Here is a 23,663-nt window from a genome sequence, read left to right as displayed (position 1 = left end):
CTGTGGCAGTATAATGGGTATTTTATTGTGTTAATTGTGGTTATGGAACCGGTACAGTAACAATAACTCAATTTAATCATTGTCTGAAGTGATTTAAATGGAGCAAACCAGCTGATGAAATATGTAAAAATTTTGGACTTTCACAATTGTTATTTTTGGATCAACTAATTTCCCTGAAAGCAAGTAATTACTATCACCATGGTTCCAATTTTTCCATTTAAACCAGAGTTAAATGTACTTGGAACCTTAGATAATGATGTTTAATTGGGGTATGACATTGTACTGCAACACTGATAAGGGTTGAAGCTGGTTACGGGTGTTGTTTATCATTTTGTGCAAATTACCATTGAAATTCCCATTATTAGAGCTTGAAAATATGTGATAAAAATTATTTAATAGCTTTGTGGTTCCTTCCCATCTGTCTTGCGGGAGATCTTTTGAAGGAAAGTGTGGCTGTTCATTTCTGCTTCTAATCCTGAAGCCCAAAACAGCATCCAAAAGCAGAGGCCAGTGACCACAGAGCTGCTTTCTTCACACGCAATTAGCCACTCAAGGACCATGCTGAGATTCTGATGACTCAAACATGGTGAAAAACGCTGATTACACCACAATGGGCTTTTCAAGAATGGCGCTAATTGATTCTGGAGTCATATAGGAGAGAATGGCGTCATCCAAAAATGGTGGAGAAGTGAGGACAACGGTTAGAAAAAGAACAATAAACATGTCATAGGAGGATGAATCGGCAACCTGGGCTTTAGATTTACTGTTTTAGGGGCTTCCTGTCTGGGTCCCCTCTCACACTGGGAGAGATGGTGTGCAGAACATGTGGTAGAGAGGAGGGAAAACACAGCCCACTGTTTGATGAATGTTTGGACAGCCGCCCACTCCAGGGTTTAGTAGCAGGTCGGAGGACAATGGAAATGGCTGTAAGCTATCCATCCATCCATCCATCCATCGTCAACCGCTTATCCTGTGTACAGGGTCGCGGGGGGCTGGAGCCTATCCCAGCTAACATTGGGCGAAAGGCGGGCTGTAAGCTAGTCTCGCTGTAAGCTAGGGTGAAAGGCTGTAAGCTAGTCTCGCTATATTCATATTCTGGCTGTGCTAGGTTTCTTCTGTTCTTAGCAATGCACTGAGATCTCAGTGGGTGTGTTTAAGTGTGTAAATGAGTGTTTATTTGTCATCTTCGGATGGAAATATTACCTTATAAATGAGGAGAACATTAGAAGTGATTCATCATAAGGGAGACTGTAGGAAGCAACGTGCTGTAATACATGTTTCAAAATTGCTTAAAGAAGTACACATAGTGAGAAAGGTGAGAGAAGGGTTGAAGGATCGATAGGATATATTTATTTATGTTTTAATGAGTCAGAGAGTGCATTGGGAGGGTCGGGTGAAGTGCTCACTAAAAAGCTGTGTTTTTAGTTTTTTTTTTTAAAGAGGCTAGAGAAATAGCTGCTTGGGTAAAATTTGACAGGTCATTCCATTAGCGGGGCACAGTCAAAGTTGAAGTCAGGGAAAGTGATTTTGTGTTTCTATGAGATAGCACCACGAGGCGCTGTTCACCCACAGACCATAAGCTTCTAGAGTGCACTTAGACCTGAATTAGAGAGTGTACTGTAGATTGGGGACAGAGCCATTTGTTGAGATGTAAGCAAGCATCAATGTCTTGAACTTAACGCAAGCAACCATTTGCGGTCAGTGCAGTTCGGTGAAGAGAGGAGTGATTTGCTCTCTCTCTCAGGCTCATTGAAGACCAATCACGCCACAGCGTTCTGGATCAACTGCAGTGGTTTGATTGAACATGCAGGAAGACCCGGCAGAAGAGCATTGCAGTAGTCCAGTATGGATGAAACAAGAGCCTGGTCAAGGAGCTGTGTAACATGCTCAGTAGCGTAATCTACCTAATGTTTTACAAAGTACATCTTCATGTCATGATCATTTATGACATGATCTTTTGACATGTAAGAGTTGAACAATGAAAACATACTGTACGTTTTAGAATTCAAAATCTCTCTCACTGCAAAAACAGCCTTTGTTGAAACCGAGCTGCCAAAACAACTTCCTCCACATTGTGATGTCACACTATGGTAGACATTTGCATCTGACCTCACCCACAACATCACATCAATGCCTACTTTACCTTATCACCTCTGTAGCCTGCCCAGTAGCAGTGAGCAGTGAGATGGCAGGGAGAGAGCAGGTCAGTCAAAAGCAGAGAGCCAATCATAACAGTGGCAATTTACGGTTACATTTTAAAGGAGAAGCAGCACCAAAACCAAGTGTTTCTGACAGAGGGTCATGAATGTGGGTGGAAAATGGTCATGTTTTACCAATATGTGACTGTTTTTATTTTATTTATTTGTTTATAGTTTTTTTCTCAGGATTTTTTCTCAAATTATTATCTCAGGGAACATGAAACAGGACCTATTTCAACATGATTTTATCCATAAAAATGACTTTTATTGGTGTAACAGGTTTGTCAGGTTGAATTAGTCAGATTAAATAACATTTACACTTGAATAAATCAAGCCATTGCAATCAAGCCTTTCCAATTCAAGGATGCACCTGTACACCTCCATCTCCAGCTCCACTTCTTGTTTCTTTCTTGTTAATCTGAACTCTTAGACTACAAATTATTTGTCAGTTTGGAATTCCTATCTTCATTGTGTTAAATCCAAACTTATCCATAATTACTGTATATCCAAATTGATAGATTTTAAGTGTCCATTTAATCTATTATGCAAACAAAAAAAATTATAATAAAATTGTTTGCCCAGATCAGAATCATACCTCCAACACCAACAGATTGCTTCAATTGTCTATGAGTGAATAAAAGTATTCATTCAGTGAATTTCTTGACAAAAGAGGTACTGATAGAAAATCAAAGAATAAACTGTACTGTAGATATTACCACATGAGACACGTTGTTTTAAGTTACCTGAAATTGATTTTTATTTTATTATTATTATTATTTTACTGTATAGATTACACAAAAATGAAAAAGTATTTTTCATTAACACACAACACAAAAGGAGTTGTTATGCATAATGTTAGCCTCATCGTTATCTTTCATTGTATGTACAAAAAAGATACAATGAAAGTGATTGACGACTGAGGCTGTCATGTCCCTAGCAGTCTGCCAGTTGAGTTTTATGGAAGAAAGAAATACAGGTTGAAACAAACTGAGAGTAAGTAAATGATAACAGTGTTTTACTTTTACAAAGCAAATGGAGATTATACACTGAAAAAATAATTTTACCTGAAAGATTTGCTTCATGTGGTAACATCCAAATTAACTGGTTTGATTTAATTCAATAATATTTAACATCACGGAATCAACTTTACTACATTAGGTTACACCAACAAAACTCATTTTAGGGATATACCATGTAGAAATAGCTCCTTAAGGTAACAATCGCAGGTTACCATTTTTAACAGTGTAAATTAGACATTTCCCAATTAAAACTGATGAAGGTATGTTAAGAAAATATCGATTTTGTGAGAAGGCTACAGTGTAGCTTGCATATCAATACTTGTATTTTGCCTCCCGCTTTGGGATAATATCCCCCATGAGTCTCCTTCTACTAATTAGCAGCCTGTTAAAACACTCACACAGGTCAATGCACTAAGAGAGCAGAGCCTTGAGAAATGTTTGATGTGCTCCCCCTCTCACTGGCTGATGGACACTGGGGTCATTTTCAGGCAATCTGTTCTGATCGGCCAACAGCTTTCCCATGATCTTTCCAGCCCCCCCATACCCTTCCTCTCGTGTTTCACTGCTGTCGCTCTTTGCATAAACTGAAGTTATTTTCATGCTCTATAAATTTTATTGAAAAATCCACCACAGTGGAGTTTTGTTCCAATAAAGCAGCATGAACACTTGTTAACGGTAAGCGAGGACATAAATTGGAGAGGTGATACGTGCAATGACATCTACTCCACAAGACCTTCCCATTACATTGGTGTAGGTGAACTCTGAAGGGGTTGTTGGGTTAAAGTCCTCACACCTAGTTTAATGGTGACGACTTTGTTGCTAATAAGGCTAAGAGAGAGAGAGAAAGGAAAGGGAAGATCGCCAGTTGCATGATCATAAATTATGTGAACTAATCACATATAATAGAATCAATTGCGATACTCCCAGTCCACTACTGCTCAAGTTTTTTTTTTAAATATATTTTCTGTGGACTAAAACAAAAATTCTCTCATATTCTACGGACACTCACATTAAGTGATTGTCTTTCTTCGGCATAACACAAAAGGAGATAATTTAATATCCTGGTCTGTCTTTTGAATACAATGGCAGTGGATATTTAGTCACTTTCATGCTTCACAAAGTTTTCAAAAGTATGACAAAGTTAGTCCATGTCATGTGTCATATTCCAAGACTTATGAAGGCATGCAATAGGTTTTGGTGAGAAACAAGACGAAATGTAAGTTATTTTTCAGTACAAAAGCTTGATGTTTATGTGCGCTATTTGAGAGAAACTCATTTACAGTGGCTTGCATGTTCACACATCTTGCATTGTTTACTGCAAATAACAACACAAGTTCTCATGTGAATGCACATATTTAAGGTATGTACTTACTGATAACAAAAAACATCTTGTTATAATCAGATTTACTCCAAGAATTATGAATGAAAACCATCATTTTCTATTTGAAACACTTTCAGGCATGAGATTTACTGGCAGAAATGATACCTTAGCCTAGGTGGAGGAGCCAATTTAAAAAAGGAGCCAATTTTAGGGTTGATGCATTTTTTTGAAAGAGCCATAGCACAAACAAATAATGTACCATTTAAAAAAAAAAATGTTTTCAATAAAATAATTTTTTTATATTGCCCATAAAACACAAAAACAAACAAATATGCAAAAATGAATAGGTAAAATGTTGCAATATGGAATTGAGTAAACTTTTTTTTTTTGTGTGTCTCAATAGAATTACTTCATTTTACAATTGTTCATGAATAATTTAACATCCCTTTTGGACTGGGCAATATATTATAAAAAATTATAATGATAATCGTCCGAAATATCACAATATCCTATTATATTGTCAAACCCCTGCCAAGGGTCAGTGAATATATTTGCTTTATTGATTTTGCTTTAAAAATGTAATTAATTTATAGAAAAACGAAAAACTTAAACAAAAGACATTTCTAAATTCAAATTGCACTTTAAACTAAACTAAAAAAGCAATTAAAATAATAAAGTGATTAAAAAATCTTATATATAACCACCTCCCCAAATACAAACATTTACCATCTCCAACGACTCCATTTGCCATCAGGCAAGCGTTCGTCAATGACACCAGATGAAAAATTACTAATAGCTAACAAATTAAGAACTAAAGACAATTATAAATGTAAAGATAATTATAATAATCATCATAATAAATAAGCCTAATAAATTCCTTTGTTTTCCCAAAAAAGGCTGTCAAACGTGTGTTCTTATCGAATGTATTTGTATAATGTTTTGGTAATACAGTTAATGCTGCCTAAATAAAAGAAAATAGAACTACATTTTAGGTTCAAGGTGAACGTGTCTTGTATTACTTTATGATTTAATTACTTTCATCTTTGTTTCATTAATACAAAGATACCTGAATATATATCTGAACCTGCAGAGTTGCGTTCACAATGTGGAAGAGCGAACGGCTCCTTGGAAATTAAGCAAACTAAACTTACAGCATCTCACGAGATGATCGGAGATCATTTGCAGCATTCTCATAGTATACATTATTCTTACAAACAGTTTTCAGTTGAATGAAATAGAGAAAAAGGAGTGATAATTCTTTACATGCGCTTGTTTCACGAGACAGTGTCCCATTGCATGCCTCTGAACAAACAGAGAATCAGACATGAGCATTGATGGCTGTTTTTTGTCTGTTCTTAAAAATATAATAAAGAGTGTTTCTTCAAGCATGTCTGTTCAAGCATGACGGCTATTCTTTTGTCTGTTCTTAAAAATATAATAAAGTGGGTTTCTTCAAGCATGTCTCTAACTAACAGCATTTTTTGTCATGTGTCACTCCGAGATGTCTTACAGGTCACCCACCTGTTGCAGGTAGATGAGCAAAATTACTCGCCCATGAAATCAATTACAGAAGTCATTGGAGTTGTAGGTAACTAGTGCTCCTGTGTAAATACTACAGCAGGTGGTAAACTGAATGTAGAACTGTGCAGAGTGGAGTGTCTGCCCAAGACAACAGCCGAGTTCACATAGATCGGCTTGTATTTCACAGGCGTCATCTGCCTTACAAACTCTGCAAATCATCCTTAAATCCGGAGGGTGTGGAAACATAACCGATCTGATTCCTCCTCCACTGCCTTTGGGATATCAGCACTGTTTGCAGGGCTGGACTTTCCTATCTGGAGTAGGAGAGGCTTTGTCTCAAAGTGCCACTATGACATAAGAACTTGGAAAAAAAGCAGTCTGCCAAAATCAAAGACTGTGATCTGACATATTCATAAAAGAATACTGTTAGAGAAAGTATTAACAATGACAACAATACAAAATTACTTTGGAGGACTTTCCCTGGCTCGAGGGCAACAATTAATACTGTAATTTTCAAACATGGATAATTTGTTATTAACCTGCCTATACATACAAATTTGCAACATTACAGATGACTTCAGTGACCAATTTGCCAAGATAGTATCTTCATAAAGAGTACCTCTTTTTCCTTCTTTGAGTTTCAAGTGAGTGATGTATGGCTAATGCACTTTCTCAGATTTCCAGCATTCCAAAACCAATGTGATATCTGTGACAAGGAGTTAAGTAATCACTTATTTTCACAGAACAAAGCAAAGCATAAATAGACATTCCTTTTCTCTTCTTTTTGCTTATGTACATTGAGCTTTAACATCGGCACTCCATTTTGGCTCAAAGAGTTAGCAGTTTCTCTGTCGGAAGATTTTCCTCAGTGTACTCTGGTGCCATTAATGTTACTCAAGAACCATTTCAAAGAAAAGCATAAATATATTGTTGTTGTTATTGGCAACATAACAGGCCTGGTGCTAAGCATTTTGTTTTATGCCTCAGATCTTGCTGTGAGACTGGGCCTTTAGTCCTTTTGTTCAGGATCGTAGCTCAAGCAGAGTTTTACGATGTTTAAAGCAATGAACCGAGACAGACCAGGTAATAAAGTACATTTCCTTTTAATATCTGCCTTGGACGATGGAATCATGCTCAATGTCACACTTTAAATTAATTCGTTAGTATCCAAACTTTATCTAATGGAATATACAGCAAACTTTTCCATCATTTTAAACCTACTGCTTGGCAAAAAAACGGTTCAGATACAGTAAGTCATTTGGCACATAGGTCTTTTGAGGAAAAAAGCTTGGTTGCCAGATGTGGCAACAGTGTAATGTGGCAGAATTGTGGTGTATAACTTCTCTGTGTCATCTTTGTGTGTCTGACTCTGCACAGTCTGGGGAATCTATATACATCCCAGAGGGCTTTCACTGAGCAGGGATGAATAGAGGTTGCCCGCTTTGGTCTGCTCCTGTACTGTAATTCTTTCAACCCGTATCACACAAAACAGACATTCTTGAAAGTTATTTCAGGGCAAATAAACACAGAATAATTCTCATCAAGCTCATCTCTTTCTGTTCTCTCCCTTTCTGTTCTCTCTCTTTATCTCTCTTTGCCATTGTCTTATTTATTTCTATTCCTCAGCGCAGTCATTCAAAACACAGGAAGGCAGGAAGTAGAAGCACTAACATTCACACCCAACCTTTTGACACATCGTTTATTCTTACATCACAGCATGTGGTTGGCATTGCTCTTCCAATGCAAGGGGTGGTGCACGGCTGGAACAGCTGATCACCCCTAATGAGGGGGCAAGCTGGTCATTAAATTGGTGCTAATACTGGAAAGTAGAGGCCATTAACTCTTCTTTGTTGTGATTATAAAATCCTTAGGAGCCTCTTGACCTGAAATGTCCTGGTTACTTTTGTAATCTCCATTCCCTGATGGAGGGAATGAGAAGTTGTGTCGATGTAGTGACACTAGGGGTTGCCCTTGGGAGCCCCAAACACCTCTAATATTTGAGAAAAGGCCAATGGGAATTGGTGAGTGGAATAAAAGGAGCTGGCTCACAACCACTCATTCAGGTTTTGTTCTGAGGAGCCGAGACAAGGTCCCGGCCATTTCAGAGAGTAGATCAATGTTGTGGCAGGAGAGGCACAATGTCTCGTACCCTCCATCAGGGAACTGAGGTTACGAAAGTAACCAGGAGATTCCCTATCTGTCACTCACTCGCGTTGTGTCGATATAATGACACTAGGGGTCCCTATACGAAACGCCACAACTAACTGAACTGTGTTACGTGGACTGGCGGTGCCAGGCGGGGAAACTATTGCGTGCCTCATAGCCAGCGCACCCGGCAGTCACATTACCTACCCCAACACTCCTACGAGTGTCATATGGTCCCCTGCACCTTGGGGACAAGACGACTGCCCAAAAAAGGGGTCAGGCTTCCCCAGCCGTGGCCTCTTCTCTTATTTTTTCTCCCCAAAAAAGAATGGAAATCGTTCAGCTGGGGGCCATAATGTCTGCGTCAGGGAGGTGTCATTTCCCAAGGGGAAGACACCGCGGTGACCACACCCTACCCGAAGGGGTGGTAATTGTATGGAAATACGTCACATGGTCTTACCGAGTTTGTCGGCAGTGTCGCATGTGGAGAAGTCCCCATGGTACGTCCTACCAGAGGGGATGGAGCTCTACAAACACGGCGACCGGTGGTAGAGGGGACTCTGCCCAAGGAAAACATGGCTGCGGGATCTTGCAGGATGTGTTGGATAGCCTCTGTCTGCTTCTTAACTGCCGAGAACTGCGGGCAAAGTCCTCGATGGTGTAGCCGAATAGGCTGACATGGAAGACGGGGTGTCAAGGAACCGTACCTTGTCAGCCTCCTTCATCTCGACCAGGTTGAGCCATAGGTGGCGCTCCTGGACCACCAGGGTGGACAACGCCTTTCTGAGAGACCAAAGGGTGAGATTGGTCACCGAGTACAGCTCCTGCATCAATTCAGTGACAGAACATCCATCGTGCAGATCTCTTAGCGCCTTGGCTTGGTGCACCTGTTGTAGAGCCATGGCGTGCAGGGTGGAGGCGGCCTCCCCAGTGGCAATGTATGCCTCAGCCGCTGGTGACGATGTTAGCTTACAGACCCTGGATGGGAGTCTCGGACAGTTCCACCAGGTGGCGGCGTTTTGCGGGCATAGTTGCACCAAATCACCGAGTAACCCCTGGCAGCCCCACCATCGAGGGTAGTGAGAGCAGAGGAACTCAGAGATCGGGTCGGGCAGTAAAAGGTGCCTGCCGTGACATTGTGAGCTCCTCGTGCACCTCTGGGAAGAAAGGAACTGGGATGGGATGTGGCCGTGAGCAGCGCTCCGAGCCCAGGAACCATTCATCAAGCCATGAGTTTCAATCTGAAACCATTCATCAAGTGAGGTTTCAGGGTGGGGTGGAGGGTTCCAATCCAGCCCGACGCTTGCAACCACCCGGGCAAACATGGCCGCCATCTGCGATCGAGAGCTCATCCGCTTCACAAGCCCCGAATGAGATCGCAAACTCGCCCTGAGATGTAGGAAAGCTGCGACAGCAACGCTGCCTTGGTCATATTCTCGCAGTTAGAACATGACCCATCCACGAACACTGTCTCTCCGTGTCTCTGATGTTCTGACACCAATAACTGAAAATGTTTGCAAAACATTTGATGAAAGGAGCATCTGACAATTAAATTACTAAATTTACATAGTAAACAACCGGGCTTCCCTCTATATTGCGGATCGCAGACCTCAAAACGGATGTGACCAATTTCAATTCTAGTGAGACTTTTCTTGTTTAAAGTATTACGGAGGAAGTCAAGTCAAACCTCTTAAACAGTAGGCAGCCCTGACATGCCAAACAGCACTGAGGAGGAAAAGAGCAACACTGTGCTATGCACAAATTTTTTTAAATTTACATCACCTTTACAAAATTGTTTTATTTTGACAAAATGTTATAGTTTCTTATTAAATAATCTAAAGGTAGAATCTATTAGACCTAATTTTATATCAACAGTGGCAGTTGTAGTTAAAGTTTCAAGATGTGTTTCAGCTAGTATTTATTTTTTTCATAAATACTATTATTTGTTATTATTATTACTATTATTTAAGACTAGCTACACTGACTATTATTGTTATTATTGTAACAATAATAATTGTAACAATAATATACACTGACTATTATTGTTCCAATTATTATTACTATTATTTAAGACTAGCTACACTGACCTAACCATGGTAATGTGGAGCCTTTCATCCTGTGTAATATGTATGTTCTATCTGAATTATGTTTAATTTGAATAATGTTGATGTTTGATGTTTGAATTAGGAAACAAACAGGATAATAATGAGCTCATGTAAATAAAAGGTGGAAGAGAAATCTTCCTTTCGCTTTTGTTGTTGATGTCAACAACACAAATAATGTCACTTGATGCATGTCCTTGTACTTGAAAACTATGAACAAAATGATGCAACAAAAGGAAATGCAACCCAGGATACATTAAATACATAGTAAATAAATAAATTGATTTCCAATGTAAAATCTGGGTCCTGAAGCAAAATCAGTTGAGAACCACTGTGGTTAAAGGGTATGTTGTAGGTGCTACAGTCTAATGTCTATATCTGAGTTGTTATATGATAATATTGAAATTATTTATGTTTAGTATATTGTGATTAACCACTGTGATATAGTGCTATCTTTTACTCACTTCTCTGTTTCTCATTCATCTTCACTGAACTTCGGTGCTTTGGTGCAGCCCCTTAAACAAAACCTCCAAAATTTACATATTCTTAAATTCATTGCCAAAACTGAACATGTTTTATTACTAACCAACAACAGCCTTACACAGATCTTGGGCTTCCAACTGTGGATGAATTTATAATTATAAAGAACCAGAGGTATATAAGGCATAATCCGAGCATTCTGTAGTTAGTGGTGAACAATGCAATAGGAATTATCCAAGGAGTTGGACTGAAATTAAATGTTTATGTGGTTTGGAAGTCAATGAAAATGTACACATTTGAAATGTATTCATTTAAATGTCAGTATGTTACTAATCTGGCTGTGGACCACAGGGAGTTTGAATGTTGATAAACATGTAGGCTGGACCCAATTAGAGCTACTTTTAAAGTTTGTTCCATAATTTAACAAGCAGCAGACAGATAAATATGGATTCATTTGGCAGCCTTTCTCTGCAAAAATAAATCATTAAACTTGTGTGAATGAATCCACTAGTAACATAACACAACAGAACCGAAAGCGCTGAAGACAGACTTGCTGGAGTACCAAAGACAGTGGCAGAGAGTGCCCAAGAGAGAAAGGGGAAAATGAAAGGTGGGATAAAAAATAGTCTCCAATGGAAGACAGTGGGAGTTGGGTGGGAGAGATAAAGAAATTAAATTAGATGAAATATTTACAATCTAGATATTTGTTGTCACATTTTGTTGAGTATTCTTATTATTTTAATTGAATCAGAAACAATTACTCTGGAAGTACACGAAGGCCAATGTTACAATTTACAGTAGTGACATCAGACTATATGTTAACACTGCAAGCAAGACAAGTTAATATTGAAAATACATTAATTAATTTAATTAACGTTATACCCCAAAGATAGAGAAAAAAAGATGTGAATCAATTTAAAAAAAAAAAATCTAAACCAGACCGAATACATTAGATTACACTTAATTACAGCAGGTAAAAAAGCTCTTAAGTTAACAATCGAAGGTTACCACTTTGTACAGTGCTCTTTAAAAAGAATAGGAACATCAGTGTAATACAAAATGCAATAACAGTTTAAAATATACCCCTCATCCACATTTTAATATTAAGAGCTATGGCTAATTATGGGTTGTCCTCTATGGAATCTTTATGCACGGGACTCATATTTCCACTGGCCTAGAGTCAGCTGTTACATTCATAAAGAAAGAAAAAAAGAGAAAACTGTTTAATATTATGTATGATTTTATTTATTGTAAATTATGACAAATAAAATTATGGTCTAAAACCAATAACATAAGGAGGATTTTTTTTTACTTAACACAGGAGGAGTGAAATTGTACTCATAAGCTGGATGCCGACTGGCTAGGGGTGCAGTGGAAAATCTACTCGTTCAATATTTTATAATATTTTAATATTAAAAGTGCCATCAGTACAGAGTACTGACTTAATTCGTCAACGCACTAATTCGCTGCTTTCAATAGTGCACATGCTCTATAGAGCGCTAGGTGAATGCAACTACGTACATGAACAGTCAAATGCGCTTCTTTGTCCAAATTATTAATTTATTAATGTAAGCACATTTAGATTTACATTCACATGTATTATGTGAGTGTAAGCAGACAGGACAAAAAATACCTTTGTTATTTGCAAATGCAGCCTTGTAGACTTGCTGCTGTCTGTTATAGGCCTATCATTGATATTAATCAAACAAGAATATTTACCAGACATGAACAAGAGAAAAGCACTTACTGTCCTAGGCTGGATAACTTTAGTAAGCACAATAAGTTTCAATGACAGGTCTGCTTCTTAGTCAGACTCCGACTGCATTAGATTACTTTTTTAATGTTTTTATATCATGATATTTTAATGTTTAATTGCTGGGGGAAAAAAATCCTAAACTACTATTTACTCTTTTCTCTACTTTATTACTGGCTCTTGAATAATAACTTAAAAGCTTGAAGCAAAATTTACTTAAGAAACAAAGCTATATTGTTTTAATTTAATTTGTTAATATTAATATCAAGATTAACATTTGAAATGAAGTTGTGTTTTCAATAGCATATTGGTTTATTGATTATATTTCAGTGGTTGGGGTTTTGTGTGGGGGGGACTATAAAAGGGTGCCATAGTTTAAAACATTTGCGAATGACTGGGTTAAAGGATTGAAGTTTGTGTGTGTGTGTGTGTGTGTGTGTGTGTGTGTGTGTGTGTGTGTGTGTGTGTGTGTGTGTGTGTGTGTGTGTGTGTGTGTGTGTGTGTGTGTGTGTGTGTGTGTGTGAGCGTGTATTTATCACTTTGTGGGGACACAAATGTCCCCATAAGGATAGTAAAACCCGAAATTTTTGACCTTGTGGGGACATTTTGTCGGTCCCCATGAGGAAAACAGCTTATAAATCATACTAAATTATGTTTTTTGAAAATGTAAAAATGCAGAAAGTTTTCTGTGAGGTTTAGGTTTAGGGGTTGGGTTAGGTTTAGGGGATAGAATATAAAGTTTGTACAGTATAAAAACCATTATGTCTATGGAAAGTCCCCATAAAACATGGAAACCAAACGTGTGTGTGTGTGTGTGTTTGCATGCATGCATGTGTGAGAGTTTTTGTTTTGTGGAGTGATTCTCTGTTTGAGCGCTCAAAAGCTTCAGTGCTCTTTAGCTCTCTCAGCATGCTGGCTAAAGACGAGAGGTATTATTCTCCCCCACTGTTATTCTCCATTATGTCCACACCAGTTTGTCTGATCAAAGATGGTTAAACATTCTTTTCTTGGCTGGCTTAACTCCTCTAATCTTTTATTTGTTTATTTAATGCCAAGGTGATAGTTTGGAAATCCAATACTCATTCACTCTGGGATTGGAAGAGAGAAGAGGTGCCTCTCTCTCTCTCTCTCTCTCTCTCTCTCTCTCTCTCTCTCTCTCTCTCTCTCTCTCTCACTCTCTCTCCTTTTATCTCTCTCCTCTAAATACTGTATGTAATTTATTAAAGTTTTTGATTTTTTTCAGAACTCATTAAAAGCATTCCACATTTGAGTCATAAATTGGCTAATAGCTGTTTATATTTTCAAGAGGAATTTTTTATGTTTATATTTTCCTTCACAATGGTGCAGACAGCTGTCTACATAAAGAATAAATAATCACAGACAGGTATGTTTTTCTTGTTGACAAAATGACAGTGTGACTGACAAAATGTCAGGGTCTTGGGAGAAATCCAATATTACCTTTAATCCAACTTTATATATTTTTCAAGTATATATTTTGTCACATCTGTAAAGGATTGTCCATTATGATTTAATCTGAAACTATTCTTTGGTAGTGCACATACAGTATAGCACTGAAGAGAGCAGTGTTTCATGTGTGAGTTAAGTCATGCTCAATTCTCTTTCTGAGTTTCAAGAGACAAGCACCACTCCAATAACCACTCTAACTGAAACAAACAGCAGGAACAGCATGCAGTTATAGTCTGTGGTATGAATTCTGACAGATTATTAATGTACATTTTATAGGAGATTTCATATGAACACAGAGATCACAGTGTATCTATCAGTGTTTGCATAGTGTTCCTCCAAAACCATTCTGTTATTATTGGACTGTAAAAAAAAGAGACATATTTCTGTAATTCTGATCATTATTGATCCATGTGCCACATACAGTAATTGTTATAATAATGGTCTTGTTTTTTTGAACAAATACAGTGCAATGCAGAGGTCTGAATCCACTTTTGAAAGTTTTACTTTTTAATATTTTTCTAATTCAATAAATTTTTCACATTACAAATTATATGAACTAAATATTTACACACATTTCTTACTATTTATCTCTTAGTTTTTGAAATAAAAAAAATTAAAAGACATTTCTGAAAATAAATGTTTGAAAGAAAAATACAGAGAACGAAGTGTTGCCATGTGGCAACTCTGTAACACAATTGAAAATGTTCCCAACATTTTTTTTCTTTAAACATTGTTAATTTTCCTTTGAATTAAATTCATTTTTCTTTAATTAAATTATATATTTATACACTTGGAACTCCTACAAACTAAAAATGAGTTAATCATAATTATGCTTTCTTCATTATTGTTGATAATCAGTGTCATTTTTACTTTCAATTAAGCGCAGCTCATCCTCTGCTGTCATTTGGAAGAGCTAACTGTGTACTCTTCTTGCTCTTGCCATGTTAATATTTGTCAGAAAATATATTATTTAAGCATAAACGCTATTATATTATGGTAAACATTTTCAAATAATTAAATAAATGCAATAAAATAATAAGATGCCACTAGCAATAATAATAATAATTAAAAAAATAATTACTACCTTCCCATATTGCAACATTCAAATTTTCTAAAGTTTCTGTAAAACTATGTTAGTTTAAAAAATAAATAAAAAAAAGATGTAGAAGCAACTTACCGAAATGTGTTTCAAGCAATTGTGGAGCACTTCAGCAGGTGTCTCCCTGTAAGGCTAACCCCTGTCTTGTCATGTGGCTTAAAAAAATAATATTAATAGGGCTATGAATCGCAAAAAAACAAATGTAACTACTTAATTACACCATTTTCTGTGATTAATCACGATTTATTATGCCCTGGATATGCATTGCGCATAATGAATAAGCATGCACTGCTCCACACAATCAGATTAGGATGTGCAATGGAGTCGAGCACGAACCTCCTGGAAATGTATATATGCCTATTCTAGCCACAGGAAGTGGGGGAAACAATAATGAAGTTTGAGGAAGTGAAAAAACAAAAAATACAATAAATGCATTAATTGCATTAATTTTCTGAACATGTTTAACAAAAACTATTAATCAAACAAATTAAGGTGTTAAATTTCCCAGCCCTAATTATTAATGATATACATATTATATTGTTAAGCATATTATTGGTTACTTTAAAAACTGTCTTTTAGCTTTTTATGAAAGTTTAGAAAGTGAAAGAAAATGAATTGTTGCCACATGGCTGCATAGGCGACAACATGCATTTTAGTTGTTGTGGATCCCACAATTTTATATTAAACCTCAATTTTTCATCCATCCATTTTCTATAGTCACTTATCCTATGTAGTGTCACGGTTAGTGCTGGAGCCTGTCCCTGCTGTCTCGAGGCGAATATACATTTATTTGAAACCTGATGCCCCATAATATCCTAGCGTGATTTGAGAATATTCCAAAGAGCATCTTACCTGCTTCAAAAGGAGGCAGGGCAATCTGACCTTTCGTACAAAGTTAACATGGTTATTGTCCCAGATTTGCCAGATTTTCAAAATGGATTTAAACCCACTGTACAATCAGATACAATCACAGATACATCATATTTTTGTTATTTTTAATATGTGTTCATTAGCTTTGAGTTGATAAGGAAATAATTATTTAGTTTTCTCTCATTTTATTAAATGTTTTAAATCAGAACAACTTTTACAAGTTGCATGCAGTCTTAAAAAGATCAGCACACACTGTCAGGATTAGAGAAATACTTTTCACAGCATGACATTTACAAGCTTCTAGGTGTTTTATTGAATGTATTTGAGTCTCAGTCTTACATCATCAAGATCAAACCATCAAAATATTTTTGGCTGACCACATAATCACCAGCCTAACCATTATCATTGTCTCTAAGCAAATAGATATATTCCTTAGGGGAAACTACTTTTCCAGTATTGATTTAAGGCCCAGAGCAAAGGCTTGAACTCATGCAACATCCTAAAAACGCATGTGCATGCACACACACGCACCCCTACATTACACATACATACACATGCACACACGCACCACACACTGACAGTATATATACACACTGTCATACAACCACCCGTGCATGCGCCCCATGTTTAACTTTGCTGAAGACAACCAAACCAAAACAAAGGCTGATGTGGGGATATCCAATATTTTCTCATTAAGTTTTACAGAGCTCAGGGGCTAATCGCATTACTTAAAAGGGCACACACAGATTACAACTTAACTAGCCACGGATGGGCCCTCTTCCATGTTTGTTTTTAAGACCAGTAAGGATTGCTCTCCTCTGCATAACTCCTGCTATGACGGGCTGGTGTTAGGTGTTGGTATTTGGTCTAGTTTGGGCTGGCAGTACTGAACAAGCGCAAAACAAAGATCTCACACTCTGCAGTTCATGACATATGACTGGTGATTTTTGACACTGAGGGTCAGGCCTCACACCTGAGATGGTTTTGGAGCAGATTGACACTACATGCCATGCCTGAGATGTTTCTCTTCTGAAGGATGTATGAGCTGTGAGTGGATTCTTTCTCTGCATGCATAGCTCTCAGTCACGGAATGCGGGTTTGTTTTAGTTGTTTTATTTGATTTAGTGCACCACCATTTTGGTAATGCTTCACCAAGCGTGTTGTTTCATTGATAAAAAGTGTACAACAGTGTAATCACCTCCTATTCTATTCTGCTAGCTTTACCTTCTTTCAAAGCATATGCTACCCCCTATTATACACCATTTTAGCATAGAATGAGCTTGAAGCTGAAGTGTGTTATTTCTCTGCCAAAGCCATCACCACAGGGTATTGAAAAATAATCACTGGTTTCAAATCGATTCCAAAAAGTTCCCCTTGTCTTCCATTGGTTGTACTGATAAAATCGCCTTACTTCCTGATGCCAGTTGGTGACGGTATGGCCATGACCCATGATAGCCGCATAAATATGATCAGACCCCTTTACCAAACTCACAGCTGAATTTTCATCAAAATAATACAATACACACACAGAAGAAATAAGGAACTTCCTGTTTCAAAATTTTGCCCTTCATTTATTGCCTCATCTTCAGTGTCTTGGCATATTATTGCCTAAGTTTGGTGCCAGTCGCATGAATCCCCTAGGAGGTGTATTCAAAATTTCAGGGCCTACAATTATCAAAAAATGCACATTCATTCCAAAATGGCTGACTTCCTGTTGGGCGGAGCTAATGACTGTTATTTTGAAAGTTGTCCAGCTGGATGAGAACAATATATGTAGCAAGTTTGTTGACTGTAGAAGAAACTGACCCCACCACTGTGCTACAGCGCTCCCCACATGCCCATGTGTTAATTTTTGCCTAGTCCTAATGGCTGACAACGCTGATGTGTGTGCAAAATATCATGAAAATTCAAGCATGGCAAGTTCCTCATAAACATGTGAATATACATAAAAAGTAATAATTACATTTAATGTGTTGCCATGGCAACACTATTTAAGTTATCAAGAATAACTTCAGAATTTTAAATCTACACTGTCTTGACATAATTGAAAAAAAATGTGAAGCAATTCAGGTAAACATAAGAGGGATATTTAAAAGTCTGTTAACAGTCCCACACTTCCTTCCGATATTTGGTGGTGCTACGACTGTGACCCACAATAGCCATATCAATGTGATCGGCCCGCAACGCCAAAGATATGGCTAAATTTTTATGTAAATCATACAATGCTCTTAGAAGATATGAGATGACCCATTTTTTTTACGTTAATTTATCACGTTGTCATGGCAACACCATTTGACAATTGCAATTTAGTATCGTCAGTATCTTGGCATGATGTCGCCTACATTTGGTACCTATAACATGAAATTCCTAGGAGGAGTATTTCAAATTCCAGAGCATGCATTTTTCAAACAATCCAAAATGGCCATCTTCCTGTTGTTTGGAGCTTATGACTGTCATTTTCACTTACAGTGAACAATAGGGCCTACACATTTCAACATTCCAAAAATTACACACTTCAGCTTTAAAATCAGTGTGGTGTACCACCCATTTTTTCACCCTTCACTCATATTGTAGAAATAACAACCGTAATCTCTGATATGTTAACGTCTTTTTATCTTCCCTCTTTCTGCATGAAAAAAGGCTAGACTGATATCTGTGATAACTGGATGAGAATTACCAATAGCCTCTACTTCAAGACTGTTTATACAGCATGCTTTTACAAAGAGTGTAAGAGAGAGGGCATTAATCTCCTCTCTTTTTAGTATGTTCAATTTCGGCAGAAAGAGAAGAGAATATAACCTAAAATGCAGCTGTAAAAGTGTGATAGTTTGGCACATAAGCGTCTGTTGACATAAGATCGGGTTAACAAATATCTAACCCTAAATACACTCACACCTAATAAAGGACATGGTATGCCTCTCTCTTTTCACAAATCTCTCCCAAAATGCATCTGCCTGAAAAAGCGTTAATTTACCAACTAATTCAAACACTAAGATTTTGTAATAGGCAAGTATTTGAGGAAATCCTCATCCTCAGAGGAAGGAAATAAGTGGCCACTAGCAGAGAGGAGTCAGCTGGAACAGGAGACTGTAATATAACTAATTAATGGGAGAAAAATAAAGAGGAAAAAAAATAGCTGAAAACATGAAATAACATAGCACGCAGGCAAAACTGTATTAGGAAAAGTAGTTTTGATTTACAGTATTTTAAACCTGTTTTAATGTATAAAACCAACTAAAAGACCGGTGCAAAAATAGGGTCAAATTCATTCATTTAATTTCAAATTTTCAATCACCCTTTTACTTAAGTTAAAATACTTGATATTTTGTTATATTAGTAACTGATAAATGTCTGTGATTTTTTGTGAACAGTAACATTTGTTTCACCATTCAACTATGTAACTTATGTTACCAGTAACCGGGGAGTGCAAAGCAAAATTGAGACTCTCTTCTAAGAACATTCTTAAGACATTAACAAAGCCAATTATCTGTCCTGGAGAGCTATCACCTTACACACTCTCCTCACGACTGTGTGTGCCTCTCAGTGAGCTAAGCCAAACTAAAGAGGGGAAAGAGACAAAACGCATCTGGTTTGGCTTTCTCTTCAAGCCAGCCAATCAGAGGGAGTCATCTCACTCCCTTATCTCTGCCTGGGGTTTATCGGCTAAGTGGATGTGTAGCTACAAGTGATAATAGGTTGTTTTGTCGTGATCACTGATGAAGGTTTTCATCCACTACGAGATCTGTATTCAACAGCTCAGATGGACACCTTGTAATCTTTCATTCTATTAAAGTTCATGCTATTCCATTCTGTGGTTAGGAAGTACCACCATAGGGATGATCTTTTCCTAACACTTCCAAAAGCTTCTGTAATCTTCTTCCGTCACATAAGACCATATTTAAATAATGCTCATGCTTTCAGGCCAGAGATGACATGACTAGATTAACAAGTCTGAAAGCACTTCAAAGGTATAAGAATGCATGCAGGTTGATCTAGGTGTGAGAGTTTGTGTCAGAAAGGGCAGAATTAATGAAAGAAGGGCAAAAAAAGCAAATCAGAAGCAGAGAAATGAGAAGAAGTAAACATGTGTGTGTGTGGGGGGTGGTCATAATGTACGGCCTCTTTGTGTTTGCCTCCATTGAGAGTCAACCACCCTGAATCTGTTGTAAAATGTAATTTGTAATTGTATTCCGTTTGAATACTCAAAGTCAGTAACATATTCTAAATACTTTGTATTACTTCTTCAGCACTGGTAGATTTTTTCACTTTTTTTGCTTATAAAAACTCTGCCAGTACAGTAAGACAAAATGCACGTTAAAATACATTCTCTGAAAAAACTAAATATCATATGCAGTTTTGTTTCTAAAACAAGGTCAATCAAATTGATCTTGTTTTAAGGATTTTTAGATATTTTTACAGGAAAACAATACAAAAATAATTATCAAGAATATGATTTTTGCCCTAATATCAAAGGTCTTTCTAGTAAAAAATAAATTATTATACAATGTGAATTTTCTTGATACATAAATATGATCGTGCCTGGTACAATGGCTAGAGATAGCATTTTAACTTAGCGTAAAGCTGATAATTGAAGTTTTATTTCTATTTCTTCTGCTCCAAACTTACTTAAAACTTCTCTGTCTGCTCGTATGTCTGTAACACATTATAAGAAAGTTCACCGCTGTTCAAATGCACTTTGGATTGTATCATTTATATGTATAAATGTTTTCCATCTGAAAGGACTAAATATTTAATGAAACAAATGCAAAGTAATCTCTTCTGTAATCAAAATACGTTTTGAATGTAACTGTATTCTAATTACCAATGATTTAAATTGTAACTGTAGTGGAATACAGTTACTTATATAGGTAATCCCGTTACATGTATTCTGTTACTCCCCAGCCCTGTGTATAAATGCAGGCAATATATCATGCAAAGAAAATTGATTACTTCAAACTACAGTCTTGCATATTCAGGCCTATATCCACACTTTTTTTAAGCACTGTGCCATCACTGGAGAGACAAATATAATATACAGTCACAAAGTGTGTATTAAAACAATCATAACTATGTAATTTTAATTATGCTACCTTATCTGTCAGCATGATGTTGGTGAATCACGTTAAGTCTCTTTGTTTGTTACATCGTTTTTTTGGTCGATGCTCACTCGCATCCCTATGGAGTGTGTGCACAGGCACGAGCAAAAGGTAGCTGGCTGCAGTTCATTCTGACTGTTACGCTTAAAAAAATAGAAAATGAATAGCAAAATATACCTACTGAAATGTATACTGACATATCTATTAGGAAGTAGGATAAATCAAAACAAAGTTCAAACTAAATCATTTAGGAATCTTTTTGGATGCATTGGCTCTTGATTTTAATCACTGCAACAATGTAATACCTTTGTGCAGGGTGTCCAATCCATGCAAAACATCACTTATTTTACCACAGATTGTTTTAAATCATGTTACGAAGAAAGAAAGAATACAGCTGAACAGTTTTGGGGTGATGTCATTGTAATAACAGATTTTACTTATTACTTTGGTAAAACATGTTGTTGTGATTAGTTTGCTCAGTTTTATGTTAGTCCAATAGCAATATTGAGCAGAGACAGGAATGAAGTTTTTTTTTGTGCCTTTTTGTTTGAAAGTAATAAAGAGTGGTACAACATTGCTTTTTCAAGAACAGTAAAACTATCTGTTTATCAACCAGTTCAAACAGCAAGTCCGTAAACATAAAAAAAAGCCAGAGGCAGCATAGTGAATTGCATTTGCCTTGTTAGCAAAACTGAATAATCCATCTCTGGAGGGTAGAAAGGATCCGTTTTCACTGGGATCCAAACAAGCAGACAGAATTAATGCCATCAGAATGCCTGTTTGAAAGCAAACAAGCCGTGCATGAAGTGAGTTTGAAGAAGAGACACTTCCAGGACAAATTCTTTATATCCTGCAGGCATTTTGGAAAACCTATTAAAAGTTTTTAAATGATTTGGCAACAAGTAGAAAACCTGTGGAGATGATTCCCTTTGGCCAAGTGGAGACATTAAGTGGAGTTTTCTCAAGAAGTGTTATGACACTTGTTACTAACTGAACAACATTGTTCTAAAGTAGTAGGGAACAGAGTCAAAGTGCCATATCTTTCTCTGATTGTATTTAAAAAAAAAAAGTCACAAAATAACTTTGCCTGATTGCAATTTTTTATAGTGGTAGGCCTAGTGTCGTGGCAAGGGGGACACAACATCCCGTTCCCTCAATCAGGGAACGTAGGTTACAACAGTAACCATGACGCTCCCCTTCTGACACTCACTCAACGTTGTGTTGAATGTAGTGACACAAGAGGTCCCATTTAAAAGTGCCATGCACTAGACCGTGTTACGTGAACTGCTGACACAGGTGCAAGAAAGCTACTGCGTGCTAGAAGCAACTGTATCGGCCGCACGTAACCCTCCCCAATGCCCCCAGAAAAGGTGCCATATACAGACCTTAGGTTCCCAACAGGCGAGCAAGCCGGCCAGCCACGGCCTTTTCTCTCTCTATGTTTCTCGTTATAGAGCATAAAGCAGCTAGGGCTATTTTAACGCTATGAAAAGGTGTATGAGCGATACCTTGCCAAAAGTTGTCTGCAAATGAACTTCACAGCCCAAAGCACTTTGGTGGGAGTGTTGGGATTTATTGGTGAATAATACATGAGGAGGAGCCACACCAATGTCTCACCCAGGCTGAAAGAGAACATGGCTTCACAGTGCACACAAATCAGTCATGAATAAACATCAGACAGTAATTAAACTTGGTGGCAGCAACTTTATTCATTAGTAAACAAGCAGTAGTGCAGTTTCCTGTGGATGGTGTGGATTGGGAATTGAATGGTAATTGGAGTCCTTGTCTGATATTGCTGGGCATCGGTGGGAGAAAGGAGCCCTGGTTAAAGCAAAATCTCAGACACTGACCTAATTATTACAAAAAGTTAATTCCCTGGTACTTATTTTTCAGCAGTTGAAGAGGATGGTAAAACACAGCTGTCAAACTAGTTATGTACATAAATTCAAATTGGAGGCCTATATCACAACTGCCTATTGATTATAAAACTTTATTCCTGTGGGACTGTCTGACGATTTCTACATATGATAAGATATAATCATGTTATGCACTGTAGGATGTCTTGTTTCAATATATGTCTTCGGTTTTCCCTGTCTGCAGCCTGCAATTGTAATCTTCATGCGAGGCGTTGCCGTTTCAACATGGAGCTTTACAAACTCTCTGGGAGGAAAAGTGGGGGAGTCTGCCTGAACTGCCGCCACAATACAGCAGGTCGCCACTGCCACTACTGCAAGGAGGGCTACTACAGGGACATGTCTAAGCCCATCTCTCACAGAAAGGCCTGCAAAGGTATGAAGGGTGCTGATTCTGCAAACCACGGAGGATTGTGAGGAATGGGAATTGTGTTTGTTTAAGCCCATAGTTTGGAACTTATCACTTAATGTCCTTAAAGGTGCACTCAGATTATTTTAGTTTTGTTTATTTATGTCATAAACTGACACATATCAGATGGACGCAGAATCACACAAAAGCAAGATTTCAGTTAGTACAATGCCATTGTATAAATATGCTATATGCAAGAAGCCATGATTCATTAATTTAATTTATTGAAAGTGTTCGAAAGTAAGGGGGTTACTTGGCCTTTGCAACATA

At 37.4% G+C, this 23,663-nt stretch overlaps 1 protein-coding gene across 3 annotated transcripts in view; it reads left to right on the top strand.

Moving 5' to 3' along the window:
- The window catches only part of LOC127654460 (netrin-1), an 83,893-nt gene that overhangs the window by 25,211 nt on the left and 35,019 nt on the right, over positions 1 to 23,663 (top strand). For all 3 annotated transcript variants that reach the window (XM_052141673.1, XM_052141670.1, XM_052141672.1), the window contains exon 2: positions 23,172 to 23,360. In XM_052141673.1, the coding sequence (XP_051997633.1) occupies positions 23,172 to 23,360 (189 nt within the window). The remainder of the gene's footprint in view (positions 1 to 23,171; positions 23,361 to 23,663) is intronic.

The sequence above is a fragment of the Xyrauchen texanus genome, chromosome 13 (genome assembly GCF_025860055.1).
Source record: "Xyrauchen texanus isolate HMW12.3.18 chromosome 13, RBS_HiC_50CHRs, whole genome shotgun sequence".
Taxonomy (NCBI): Eukaryota; Metazoa; Chordata; class Actinopteri; order Cypriniformes; family Catostomidae; genus Xyrauchen; species Xyrauchen texanus.
This window is presented reverse-complemented; position numbering and strand designations above follow the sequence as displayed.